General features: G+C 53.4%; 3 protein-coding genes across 3 annotated transcripts; all 3 read right to left on the reverse strand.

Moving 5' to 3' along the window:
- Positions 1-721: 721 nt before the first annotated feature.
- TRIVIDRAFT_90268 (uncharacterized protein) lies at positions 722-3,012 on the reverse strand (the record flags this gene model as incomplete). Its single annotated transcript, XM_014099303.1, has 5 exons — positions 722-1,176; positions 1,248-1,632; positions 1,700-2,076; positions 2,136-2,623; positions 2,689-3,012. The coding sequence occupies 5 exons, from the start codon at positions 3,010-3,012 to the stop codon at positions 900-902; spliced, it is 1,851 nt and encodes a 616-aa protein (XP_013954778.1).
- Positions 3,013-4,506: 1,494 nt separating this feature from the next.
- On the reverse strand, positions 4,507-7,412 carry TRIVIDRAFT_216351 (uncharacterized protein; the record flags this gene model as incomplete). Its single annotated transcript, XM_014099304.1, has 7 exons — positions 4,507-5,237; positions 5,306-5,339; positions 5,408-5,491; positions 5,549-5,629; positions 5,762-6,254; positions 6,656-6,732; positions 7,241-7,412. 6 exons carry the CDS (start codon positions 6,727-6,729, stop codon positions 5,209-5,211), a joined length of 795 nt encoding a protein of 264 aa, XP_013954779.1.
- Positions 7,413-8,523: 1,111 nt separating this feature from the next.
- TRIVIDRAFT_69111 (uncharacterized protein) lies at positions 8,524-9,760 on the reverse strand (the record flags this gene model as incomplete). The annotated part of the gene is made up of 3 exons (XM_014099305.1): positions 8,524-9,081; positions 9,238-9,248; positions 9,289-9,760. 3 exons carry the CDS (start codon positions 9,758-9,760, stop codon positions 8,524-8,526), a joined length of 1,041 nt encoding a protein of 346 aa, XP_013954780.1.
- Between the last annotated feature and the right edge of the window lie 3,430 nt (positions 9,761-13,190).

Genomic DNA, 13,190 nt, shown 5'->3' on the forward strand with positions numbered 1-13,190 from the left:
CCTTCACACAACAACTCAATTCAACCCAACCCAACTCAACCCAACTCAATCCCCTCACCTAAAAAAAAACCAACTTCTCTCAAATCCCCCCGATCCCGATCCCCTAAAAAAGAAAATCAACATGGGGCTCCAGACACGAGGTGCGAGTGGATCTCATCCACCCCCAGCTAAATCACTTCCAGCAAAGATACAAGCCAAAAAAAAAAACTTGTTACCTAAAAAAGCCATCCCGGACTGGTTTCTCCTCTTCCCCCCCAGTCAAGTATAGTACACTCGTATACTTGCTGCCCAAGTCCAAATACGAGCTCCGAGCTTGTGACTTTTGAGCCAAGTCGTGTGCTCGAGATTGCAAAAAATTACTGACTTGGGGCGCGCTTTGCAGGAGACACTAAGGTAAGTCATACTGCAGGCCCGGCAAAAAACATCCGGAGACAAAAGACCAACTTACACAGCATCAAGTCGCCTCGTTCTCCGCATCAGTTCCTCTCACAGTATGATTTACCTGGGAACTAAATTAGCCGTCTATTCACTCCATGGTTCAATCCAAAATACCTTTATTCGCTGATATGCGTTACTTGGACTAAGCCGAGCCTCCGTATTGCCCCATGTCCCGATCATCGCGATCGACAAGCCATCTCGTGTCCCGTCCTCGCTATCCCGCATCGCTTAAGACACCGCTGGGTCTCAAATCACCATCCCCATGCGCATCATCACATAATGTAAAGAGAAAAAAAGCCCATGCGCATTATTATGCTGTTATCAAGTAAAACAAAGTACATGCATTATTTTTATGACAAAAATCCTCTTTCATGCCAGCACAAACCACCCTCAGCATCGCTCCATATCAACCCCGATAACACAGAAAGAAAGAAAAGAGACCACTTCATCATGCCCCCCTATTATTTCGTCTTCCGCCTCGCCTTAAACGTCTTCAAGGGATCGCCCTTGCGCACGCCGCCCTTTGCGCTCCGCTTCCCGCCCTTCCGCTTGGTGCCCGCGCGTCTATCAAACTTCTTGAGCGGCACAAACCCAATGTCTCCCGCCGTCAGCGCTTGTCGGCCTTCCTTGGGAAGCAGATAGTCCGGCACGTGCTTCAGATGAGCCTGTTGTCTAGCCGTTCTCAACTCGCCGTCGTGGCGAAGGTGGTTCATCTCTGAAGGGTTCTCTTCAAAGTATCTACCGAGCAGTCAGCATCGTGTCCCGTGGTGAATGCCGTAAAACGGGAGGATCCCATCATCAAAACTAACCTTTTCAGCTTCTCGCTCTTCAACAGCTCCTGACGCAGCTCCCTCGTCCGTGCCTCTCGGATCGCCACCTTGGTCACCGCACGCAGAGCATCGTTCATTCGGTATCTGAAAGCGTCGACCTGGTCCTTGTTGAAGTTATACGGCTTGATCTCCTTGCCCTTCTTTGCCTGCTGCTTCGTGATTCTCGCCAAAATCTTCTCGTCATTCTCCGAGCTCGCAATGGAAGTGTGAATGTGTTTCCGGTAGAGATCCTTGGGAACGACAAACGACAGCGCCATACCCGTTCGTCCAGCTCGTGCCGTACGGCCTATTCTATGCGTGTAAGACGACGCGGATGTGGGAAGGTCAAAGTTGATGACGGCTGCGACGTTTTTGAAATCAATGCCTAGAAGCAAATAAATCAGTAAAGAATGTTCTCAACTTCCCACAACAAGGCTTATCGGCGTCCATACCTCGAGACACGCCATATTCCACGTCTCCCTTGGCAGCCTTCCGCTTCTTCTTAGGTCGAGACTCTTGTTTTGACTCGCCGTCGTTTTCCTCTTCCTCCTGCTCCTCCTCAGCCTTCTCTTCGTTGCCAAGAACCTCCTTCTCGTCAGAGGCGATGATGATGTCGTAGACGTTGCGGTTGAACTCTTCAACCACGTGGATTCTGGAATTCACAGGCAGCTCCGAGTTCAAGATACAGCTTCGGATGCCAAACTGCTCGAAATAGAGCTTCAGGCGATAGCATCGGTCAATGTCGGCAACGAAAATGATGCACTTGCCCTTTACCAGCTGCAACTTAAAGATGACGTAGATTAAAAGGAACTTTTCATCCTCACCACACCTGCACCCCTTGTTAGCATCAAATCATCGAAAAAAGGAAGCAAAATCAGAGAAACCCACTTGGTCACCAGCTGCGTAACACCCTCACCCTCAGCATCCGGCTCCTCTAGATCCAACAGCGTGGGCTGCTGATCGCGGTAGAAAATCTTCTTCAGAGAGTCCACCTCGGTCGTCAGCGTGGCGCTCATCATGATGGTCTGGATGCCCTTTGGAATGGACCACGACAGACTCTCGAGGTCCTCGCTATATCCGTAAGACAGGAGCAGATCCGCCTCGTCCAGAACCAGGTACGACAGCTTGTCCAGAGACAAGGCCGATGAATTGCCATTGACATTGTGCCATGCTCGCGCAGGCGTGGAGATGACGATATCCGGGCATGTCGACAGCAGAGACCGCTGCACAGCGTCGGTGAGTTTGTCCGTCAGCTTGACAGCGCGGACATCCTTTGCGCAAAAGGCGGAAAACAGTTCAATGGACTTGAAGACCTGGTCGGCAAGCTCTCGAGTAGGAACCAATATCAGGGCCATCGTGGCCGCGGTAGAATCCACCTAAACAACGCCGCCGAGCAAATTAGCCTCAATCCCCATAAGAAACAAATCAATGTCCCACATACACTCTTCTTCTTCAGAATACCGGCCAGAACAGGCAGCACGTACGCCGCCGTCTTGCCAGACCCCGTCTTCGCCTTACACAGCACATCCTTGCCGTCCAGCGCCAACGGAATGGCCTTTCGCTGGACCAGCGTGGGCTTCAAGAACTTCTGCTGCGCAACGGCCTGAACCAGCCTGGCATCGAGCCCGAGGTCTGCAAACGTCGCCTCCTCCTCGGGTGTCGTCGTCGTCGTCGCTGCTGTTGTCGTCTCAGCGTTGGCCATCTGTTGGTCGGCCTCGGGCTCAGCCGATGTGGGCACGTCGTTTTCGTTGAGCTTCCGCTTCATGATTGCACTCTAAACTGGTCAATGGAGTGTTGAATAGGTGTAAACAGGTTGGTCGAGGCAAAACGCAGTGATGCTGCTGCTTTATCGTGTCTTATCGCTCTAGAAAAGAAAAAAAGAAAAAAATTCCCACGCCTTATCTTATCGCCCCAAGCTCCAGTCCCCTAAGTACTAATGTACATTCTGTATGTACAACGGAGGTGGAAAAAACTCCCCCTAGCCTGGCACGAGCCAAGTACAGTACCTGTAGGTAGCGCCTGTAGGTTAGGTAGTAGCGCCTGTAGGTAGCGCCTGTAGGTACCTACACCAGCCCAAGCTGTGGGGCCCGAGCATGAACCATCAGGCTCTTGACAGCGCTGTTTCGACTCCTGCTAGCGCTGACCTTGGCACCGGCGTGTGCGAGTACAGTACGTACCGCTCAGGTCCCTCCTCGTACACGATACCTCGCCCAAGTATCGTCGCCTTCTCGAAGCCATCCCATGTATCCCTACATCGACCAGGTCCCGTCACTTGATCTTGCCTGGGGCCGTCGGTAGGGCTGAAGCGGCAAGGGCCGGCCATGATTCCGATCTGAAACGCCTCAAGGGCCGGTCGGTTTTTTTCATCCAGTTCTCGCCGCGTAGGTATCGCCGTGGTACACACGCCAATCTTGCGTCTCGCCCTGGAGCAGGGACGGTGAGGACAGACGCTGGCGTGACGTGTGTAACCTCTCGTCTGCTGCCTGGATACTAACAACGGTGTGCTGTAACCAGCATAACACAAGGTGCTAAGGCACCGCACATATTGCACATACCTAATGTATTTGATTTTATTTTATTCATTCGCCTTCACACCGCCTCTCTGCCCTGGGCCAGCGTAGCATCTCATCCTAAGTAGGTAGGAGGTAGTCGTCCCGACACTGACGATACTTGGCCTGGTCAGGATACTGTACATGAATGGAACAATGCCAGCATCTGTGGCGCCGCACTACCCGGTACCCAGCTCCGGGGTACCGGCCCTGCAACTACGGATGCATACCAGCCAGACTACTAAAACATAGGTGTTTTTCTATACAAGTTGCATCGCCAAACTGGGACAAGTGAGGCCACTAACACTGTACTTCCAGCAGGCGTCTCCCCTAGTAGCTGTACAATCCAGATGGGGCTCCCCAGGTACACCTCACGGCTCCATCATCAAGGTATCGAGTACTTGTACTACTATTAGTACCTAGTCATCTCCCTGATGTTCTCTATATTAGGCACTTCTTGTGGGCAATACATCATCACTCGTTGCAAGACATCAGGAATCAGCTGCAAAACGAAGCGAATTTCATATTAAAAAGAGGTACTTCGTACAAAAACTAGGAATGGGAGAGGGGAGGGAAAAGGGGAGGGGGAACATGTGTTATTCGGGTATAGCTATGCCTCTTATCAGCGACAGTCTTTTGCATCCCCGGCTCTAGGCCAGGGGCAGTTGAACTCCTCCAGCACTTCCACGCCTCCAGGACAAACTGAGCCTGAGGAAACCCATCAACGTTGATTCCGCAGCCTCTCCCAGCAAGTCCTCAACAAAACCCAACCAGCTGAACCTCTTCTCTCCACCACCCCCGTAGGTATCGTTGAAAGTAGAGAGAAGAAAAAGGAAAAAGGAAATCAAGACATAGAATAAGAAAAAAAAATATTAGTCAAACGGTGGCAGGCCACGGTTCGTGTCCCCTCAAACGAGCACAGGCAAGACCAAGAGGACTACAATCCGCCACCAACGCCAGCAAAGACCGTCCAGTGATTCATTTCCCACCCAGCAAACGCAGAACGACATACACGCATCTCTCTCTCTAAGACCGGCAAAAGAAAAAGAAGAGAAGAACGGAAGACTAAATAAGGTGGGGAGGGGGGACAAAAAGACAAAAGAGTAAGTAATGACAAAAGCCAAGTTTTGCCATTTAACGAAGTAGCGGAAACCCTGGCCGTACTCCTTACTGTTCCTTGCTTTTTCAGAGATCTGCATCTGGAGTTATTAAACTGGAAGCCTTGCGACAATAAAAAAAAAAAGACCGAAATAAGTAAACAAAGACAGCTGGTCCCATTCCTCTCCACAGCGGCCCCGAGGCCTGAATCCTAAAAAGACAAGACGACATCTAGATAGATGGATTACAGTCGTCGAGAGGTCCTATCAGGAGCAGTCATCAGGCTGGGGCGCCGCCGAGCAATCACGTCGAGTTCATCTCCCCTTGGGGTTGCCAAAGAGATCTATATACGAGTTAGCGGGACCTCGATCGTTGCGGTTAACCCCTACCGGCCAAAGACTGTAAGCATACCTGGGAAATGCTCTTTCGCGTATTGTTCACAGGCCTACACCAAGTTAGCACACGATTGGCATGAAATCCAAGTGGGAGACAAGGGGACAAGAGCCGTCATACCTTTGCTGGCTTTCCCACCTTCTGGCCAATGACCTTCCACTTGTTGTTCTCGTATTCTTTGATAGCATTCAACAGTGCCTGACTCTGAACAGACTGATCAATCAATGAGGCATCGACGTTGACAGTGGATAGGCTACTTACTTCATCCTCCGCAAACTCGGCATAGTGCATATCCTTGTACCAGTGCTTCTTCACGGATCCTTCTGTCCGTGTTGGGAAGGTCTATGTGCATCTCAATTAGCACTTCTTCTTTCTGGCAAGCCAAATCAAAGACGAGAGGTGAAATCTCAAGGGCCAGAGACGCCTCTCTCATCGTCGTCGTCGTCGTCGTCGTCGTCGGGATTTGCTACATACCTTAGCAATCTCAGCCCAGCTGTTTCCGGCGTCTCGCATCTGCTTCAACCGCAGCTCCTCCTGGGGAGTCCAGGGCGTGTTGGTCCTGCTCTTCTTGGTAGGAGGGCCCGAGGCGGCGTTGGCCGAGTTTGCGTCTTCACTCGTCGCCGGCTGAGGCTGCGAAGGAGGAGCGGCCTGAGGAGCGGGAGGCGTTGGCGCAGGAGGCTGGCCCTGGACCGGGGCAACGGGAGGTGGAGCGGCGGCCGTGGCGGGTGAGGGCGCAGCGTTCTGGGCCGGCCGCTTCCGTGAACGGGCGCTGGGCGGCTGGGCCGCGGGCTGAGTCGGTGTCTGCTGCTGGGACGGAGGGCCATTTGGTGGCTGCTGCGATACGTTCATGGGCGGCTGGACTGGAGTTGGGTGGTGTTGCTGCTGGGCCGCCATGTTAGGCTGAGTGCCGTAGGGAAACTCCATACGCTCGTTACGACGAGCCATATCGGCCGGGTAAGGATGGTTACTGTTCGAGGCACCCCGGTTAGCAGACTCGCTGGCGGGGGAGGGGAATCATCATGGCATGGCATGGAACTATGCATGGTATAGGAAAGGGCTCCCTCTAGATGGGGCCGGGGGTGGGAAGCGGGGAGAGGGAGAGAGGGCCATGGTTTCGCCAGGCACAGCGGGCGAAGTTATAGAAGGTATCAACAGGAGGCAGACGGTGATACAGCGTTCGTTTGTCTACCAGCCGGTGATGCCATGACGGGGTAGAGGTGTAAAAATAAGAAAGAGGCAGGAAAATCAAGAGCAATACATTGAATACATGGCCGGTGATGGCTGGAGGCACAAGGCGACGGACAACAGAGGCCCTGGTGTAGATGGTGGAAAGACGATGTACCAGGAACAAGGAGATCGAGTACTTACTGCATGTCGTTGGACGGGTGGGGGGAGTTGGAGTAGACGTAGTCCGGCACGGGGCCGACTTGCCACTGCTGCATGATCTGAAGATAGCGCACGCAAATAAGGTCAGTATCGATCTCGTGTCTCTTTTTTATAAGCTTGTCGGTAGAATCAGAGAATTTCAAGATGTAGCAAGAGAGGAGCCGCGCGTTTTTCTTTCTTTTTCCCTTCAAGCCCTGTTGCACGCGGCGCGTCCAGGAGCCGGCAAGGCTGTCGACTTGCAGCACAGCAACCGGAAAGGGACAAGAAAAAAAAAAGAAAAAAAATAACAGAAAAAATAGAAGGGGGTGAAAAAAAAATAAAGAGAGGGGTTGTTTGCTCAAAGAGAGCTTACGCGCAGCTCACGCGTAGGGTCAGGCTTCCAACAATGGCTGCAACGGAACGACGCGACGCAGCTCGAGGCTCGAATCCGGCGCAGCAGCATCAACAATGGGAACACACAAGCATCCCCGACGAGGTCTTGGACAAGCGGATAGACGTTGCGAGGGCACAAGGTGAGGATGCCGGCGAAAGGGAGCAAGGGGGGGGAGAGGAAGAGAATGTCCTTACGGGCGAGGTAATGTAGGTCAATGTTGCCTAAAGTGCATCCGACTGGAACAAGTCTGGCTCGGCTTTTTTTTCCTTGGTCAACCAAAGGAGCAAAGCTGGGGGCCGAAAGGGTCAGGTTGCACAATTCGGCAAAGTAGTGCAAGACCACTTGGATCAACAAGTACTTGAACCGCAGTGGCACCGAAAAGGCCGTGGGTTGCGTTTTGGGGGGGTGGTTGAAGAGCCTCCTAATAAGAGGTGAGGGTAAGAAAAAAAAAAATTGTTACAAAGAAAAAAAATAAAAAAAAATAAAATAAAAAATTTAGCCAAGCCGAGACTTGACGCGCGTGGGTTGGTGGACTGATGGGATTGTGTAAAACAGTGGTAAGTTGCCTGTGGCAGTGGTGGTGGGGAGGGAAAAAGCGTTGGCTAGGGGGGCAGATCCGAAGCCGAGGCGACGGTGGGCTTGGGTTACTATTGTGACGGGTGCGGACGGCGAATTGAGAGCAAGAGGGATTAATTGGGTTGGGAATAACGGACGAAGCGAGTTGCAGCGGCAGCGCAGAGTAAAGCAGAGCAGAGCAGAGCAGAGCAGAGCAGACCCAGGTGCTGCTGACAAGGCTCAGCCGTGTTTGGGTAGCTTGCTTGGAAGCTTGGCTTGGCCCGACTGAGTCAAGTTGTTGCGAGGCGGGCAAATGAGAAGAGCGGGTGAGAAGCAGCAAAGGCAGCAAAGCAGCAAAGCGGAAGCACGTACGAAGGCTGGTTGGCGCAGGGCGACTGATGCAGTGGTACTGGGCGGTACTCCGGAGAGTCTGAGAGGACGCGGATCGGCCAGGGTGAGCTGCGAGTGGTTGAGCGGATGAGGACAGACGAGTAGCGTGTACGGGATGCGTTGGAGTAGCGTGTCGGGGCAGCGCAGTGTTTTTTGCTGGGGCGCGAGACGGCACGCAGACACGCAGCACGTACTCGTTACTCGGGGCACACGATGCGAGGCGATGCGCTGCGCGGCGATGCGATGCGTTCAGGTTGCGTTGCGTGGTCGGCAGTCTGCAGCTGGATGAAGCTGAAAGCTGAAGGGCCAGTGGAGCACCGTTGCAGAAGCTTGCGATGGAAATGGCCAGGCCGAGTCGCCAGCGCTTCGGGGGTGGAAGGTTGATGTGAGTACTTGGAGCCCAGGTAACTCGGTTTTTTTTTTTTTTTCTGGGGGACGAGGTAGATGTTTTGGCCTGGCTGGGTCTTTTTGGGGGAAGGGGGGAAGGGGAGAGAGAAGTTGCGCGACCTGGGAGGGAGGCAAGCGGCCAGGATCAGTGACGAGGGCACGGGAAAAGCTTGGCGGCAGGAAGAGTGGGGCGGCGCACACTCAGAGGGGGGGTGGGGGGCGTGTGTTGATGAGGCTTGAGGATGGCGAGGTTGGTGATACTTTGCGGCGCGGGCAAAGTTGGAGGCTGGGCCGAGTACTGATACCGCCGCCTGGGTGGCGCCATCACGGCCGGGGGCGCAGAGGGGCGTGGCCGTGTGAGCCGCGGGTTCGCGACGCAGCGCTGCACTGTGCGATGCATGCCGTGGTGTTGCACAGCGCATAGTGTCCGGTTTCGAGCGTCCTGCAGTCGTCGCACCGTGTGCTCGGGAGTCCGCAGCAGGTCGAGCGGCGCACGGGCCAGCGCTAGCGGGGCTAGTACCACTACCTCAGGCGTGTACACGCAACGCAGCGCAGCAAGGCTCCGAGGGAACATGACATGAACCTTTTGCCCTGCCGGTTCTTCCCATGGATCCTTCAGGCAGCTGCTCGTACCGTTACCGTGGCTTCCGCAGGACGATTGTGGCTCTTGGGAGAGATTGCTCCGGTACGAGCTGTCGTGTACCTGATAAGAGGTACAGATACAGATACAGATACAGACACAGATACAGGCATCAATAGACGGGCATAAACTGGAACAGGCACTGGGAAAAAGAAAAAAAGAAGAAGAAGAAAAAAGAAGAAGAAAATCATGGACGGAGCTCCGGGCTCAACCACGTACCGGTACCGCCACTGATACAGCACTTGCATTAGTACATGTACATGTACGTACCCTCCGGTGAGCAGCTTCCGATAAAAGAAATGAAGACAGAGACACCGGCTGGGAACTGCTGGGGCTCCGCTCGCAGCCAATCAGCGCCCCGAAAGGGCCTCGCGTTGGCCCTTCCGATTGCCCGCGCGCCTTCCTGCACCAGCCACTCATTTCGCCGTGCCTTGGCTGCGGGCCAATGGACGGGCCAGCAGCGCGAGCACAGGCACAGGTACAGGTACTTGCACCCGCTGGAGGCGTTCGTGGGTGCAACGGGGGTACAAGGCCTGGCCGGGAGGACAAGCTCGCCAGGCGGGCAGGTGCAGCAGCTTGAGCAGGTATGCGGTACCTGCCACCAGAGTATCCCGATCGTGTCGAATCGCAGCGCATCGCAACGCATCGCCTCGGGTCTCGTCGCTGCGCTGGCGGTAGCACCAACAGCTGCTAACCTGATTGCCTTGCAGTAGCAGAAACAAGTCGAGAGCACATCAGCCATCAATCAATCAGCGATCAATTCTCTGTGTCTGCGTCTGCATCTGCATCTGCAGTACGGATACTGCCTATTCCAGCCACTCTTGCATCCTGAGCAGGTTCAATTGGCGCTGCGAAAAGCTACTCGCACTGCAAAAGTGGCCCAAAGGCTCAGCCCAACGCTGATCATGGCTTCGTATTCGGCAGCGATGGACAGGCACGAAAACCACACTCCCCTTCATCTGCGTCTTCTGTCAAGCTTCTTTTGCTGCTCTCGCGGATGACGCAACCCGCGGCGCGGATCGCCAACGCCAATCTCTCTCTCGCTCATGGTCATTTCGCCTTTCCGGTGCTAACTCTACTTGCAGCCACAGACACAGCTTGGCAGGTATTGCCTATTCCCACCGCTCGCTTAGACGGCCAAGGCATTCCCTGTCGAAGAACACGAATCTCATCTCAGACAGGCCCGGGAAAAGCGGGGATGCGCCATGACATGTGTGCGTGTGTGTGAGTGTGTGTGTGAGCTTCGTAGCGGCCTGAGAGAGCCTGGCCATGCGAGAAATGCCTGGCCATGCCATGCCATGCGTCAACAAGCGGCGAGCAGCGCACTGGCTGGCTGGCTGGTGATACGCCGTTCTCTGGGGAACCCGGAACAAGAGAGAGGTAACGACGAGGAGAAAAAGGAAACGGAGAGAAAGGAAAGAATCCGCCACCCTCGTCGAGCGAGCACAGCCTGCCTCTTGTCGACGCCCAGCACAGCATATGGCAGCGTCAGTCGCACGGAATCACAGCTCGCAACAACAGAAACCACATCACCAGCAAACCATGCGCCTTGTGCTCCCGTCCTTCCAGAAGACCCCCCCTGCAGCCTCCCTCGCGCGAACTGCAAATCGCCATGCCATGGCACATGTGCAAGCATCATGTACACAATGTATGTCGACCAAAATACCGTCCGTACCTCGCCATCAAGTACTCGATACTTTTGCTGAGCTTCGAGGCTAGGGCCGCATCGCATCGCGGCTCCACATTGTACTGTACATTACATGGCTTGTCCAGATCCAGCGTCTGGGACCTCTTTGATGGCCTGGGTGACTTTGGATCATTGTACCTGTGGAGGATGCCAGCTTTTGGCAGTTAATGTGGCCACTGTTGCATTGGAATATAATCCGATTCGCTCTAGTCTTTTCAACGACAGAAGCTCGTCCCGTATCACTCAGCAACCGCTTTTGCTTGATACTGTACGAGTACCTGGATGCTTGCTTGCTTGCTGGGGTGAGTCCCCAACCTCCGATTTATTGCCATGGACGAGCATGTGTACGAGTACAGAGTCAATGTGTGTAGGGGGGCGGTGTGTGCAGTCGCATTTCATCTCTTTCTTGCCACCAGGCTTACTCTTACCCATACTTACACACACTGACAAGCACCTGTAGGCTGTAGGATATCACTGTTGGGGTCAATTTACCCGGGCAGCTCGCCTCAGCTGCCGTTACGGGCGGCATTGGATTGCAAGATAGGCCCAACAGAAGCTGGAGCAGGATACGAGCTGCCGTTTTCTCTTTGTCCTCGGTGATCACTGCAGGGTAGCCAGCCACAGAAATTGGCTGCGTCCAGTGCCCATCTCCTCTTACTCGTGCTCTATATTAAGGCACGCGCATGCACAAGACAAGGGATGAGATGAGATGACGAGATGGCTCATTGATGCAATCAATCCATCTACGGAATACCCTATTCGGAGGTGGCAGGAATCGCACAGCCACGGTCGCCGAGTCATTTTTGCTCTACAGGTATGCGGTGGTAGCACCCAATCTGCGCCTTGCACGGTGCCAATATACCAAAGCACACCTGCAATTACCCGGCAATGGACATTTAATGAAAGACATGCAGATGCTCACATGTTCGTACATCAAATCAAATCACAATGTGAGCAAAGGAGCTGCCGTTAGGCGACGTCGACGCGGCAAAAGGCTAAAATGACAGCAGACATGTGTGATATATCACATTGAGGGCGCCGCGATAGGGGACGTGTTGTATGTAGCCTCCTCACGGGCGGTTTACAAGCAATCCGTGTCCCTATCAATTAATCGGGTACTTTGCCGGAATGTCCCTATCTGATCAGGATTGTACTTTTGTTTGTACAAGTACTGGATGATGCTATTTTTGCCAGCAAAGTGGCGTAGACTCAATGGGGAGTGTGTGTCTTATTTAGAGGGAGGCTTTCTTGGCTGTCCGTCCACATGCAAATCCAGAGTCGTCATGCAATATGAGCCAAAATGGTGCATCATGCGGCCGAAACAAGGAAAAACAAAGAGAGAGAGAGAGGAAAAAAAGAAAAGCCAAGGGTCATTATGTGATTGGGCATTGCCTGCCAATGCCTTATCATACCCAGCCAGAGGAAAATAACTTTTAATAATTCTTTAATTTTCCCCTCCGATCGAACGGCATGTCATACGATTACCGGGCAAATGCTTCGGCAGCAAACCGGAGAATCCCTAGGGAGGCGCTGAGATTGGGATGAATTGAAATGAGCGTCTCCCGACGGTGCCCGCTTTGGGCTGGATTTGTCTGGCCATTGACGCACAGCGCAGCAGGTCTCACGAGAGACGAGGAACAGGCGGGACAGACAAGACAGACAGACAGACATCAAGGTGGAAAATACTGCATCGACAAGCCTTGATACATAGTACGGGCATGCAAGCATCGGCAGCAGCAGCAGCACATACATGCCTGTGCTTTGGAGGCACGGCTCAACGCCGACCCGCCTGATAACCGCATGTGAGATGTGTGAGCGAGCATATGAGCACGAGTATAATATTGTGTTGTTTTATTCCCTCAGACATCCTTCTTCTCGCCATGCCATGCCACAGCGTCACTCCTGCGCCGGGACGACGGCACTCCGTCTGAGTGGCTGCCCCCAAGTGTGTTTTCACCCTCGTTTCTGCCCATCTTTTGACTTTTTGTCCTTGACCCTTCCTCAATGCCATGGCGCCTCCAAGATAGAAAAACAACAGCGAGTGGCGTGAAACGAAAAGAAGAACGGCGACAGAGAGGCTTTTCATGCGAGGGTTTCGCCAGTCGCCTTTAGCGTGTTTCGAGCGCAGGGTTGAAACGCGGCTGCATGATGCCGGCCGCTCAACTGAGGCATGGCGGCTACCGGAACAGGACGACATCCGAAGACTGAGAGGCTCCGTGTTTGTTCGTTTCGTTTCGTCTTTTTCTAATGGGTTGTGTTGTTTTCGGCGTGTGTTTTGGTGTCTTGTGATGGTTGTGTTTACGAGAGGTGGGAGTGAGTTGCGATATGCTTCTGCCAACAAGCCACTTACACTGCGGCTTCAGCTTTTTCTTTTTTTCTATCTTTCTTTTTCTTTTTTCTTTTTACTCTACGAAAATTGTGCAACATGGGGAATTTGCTTTCTTGGGTTCCATAATTGCCAATCCAGCCTCAGCCTAGACGGAGA

The sequence above is a fragment of the Trichoderma virens genome (assembly GCF_000170995.1).
Source record: "Trichoderma virens Gv29-8 chromosome Unknown TRIVIscaffold_79, whole genome shotgun sequence".
NCBI classification, from domain to species: domain Eukaryota; kingdom Fungi; phylum Ascomycota; class Sordariomycetes; order Hypocreales; family Hypocreaceae; genus Trichoderma; species Trichoderma virens.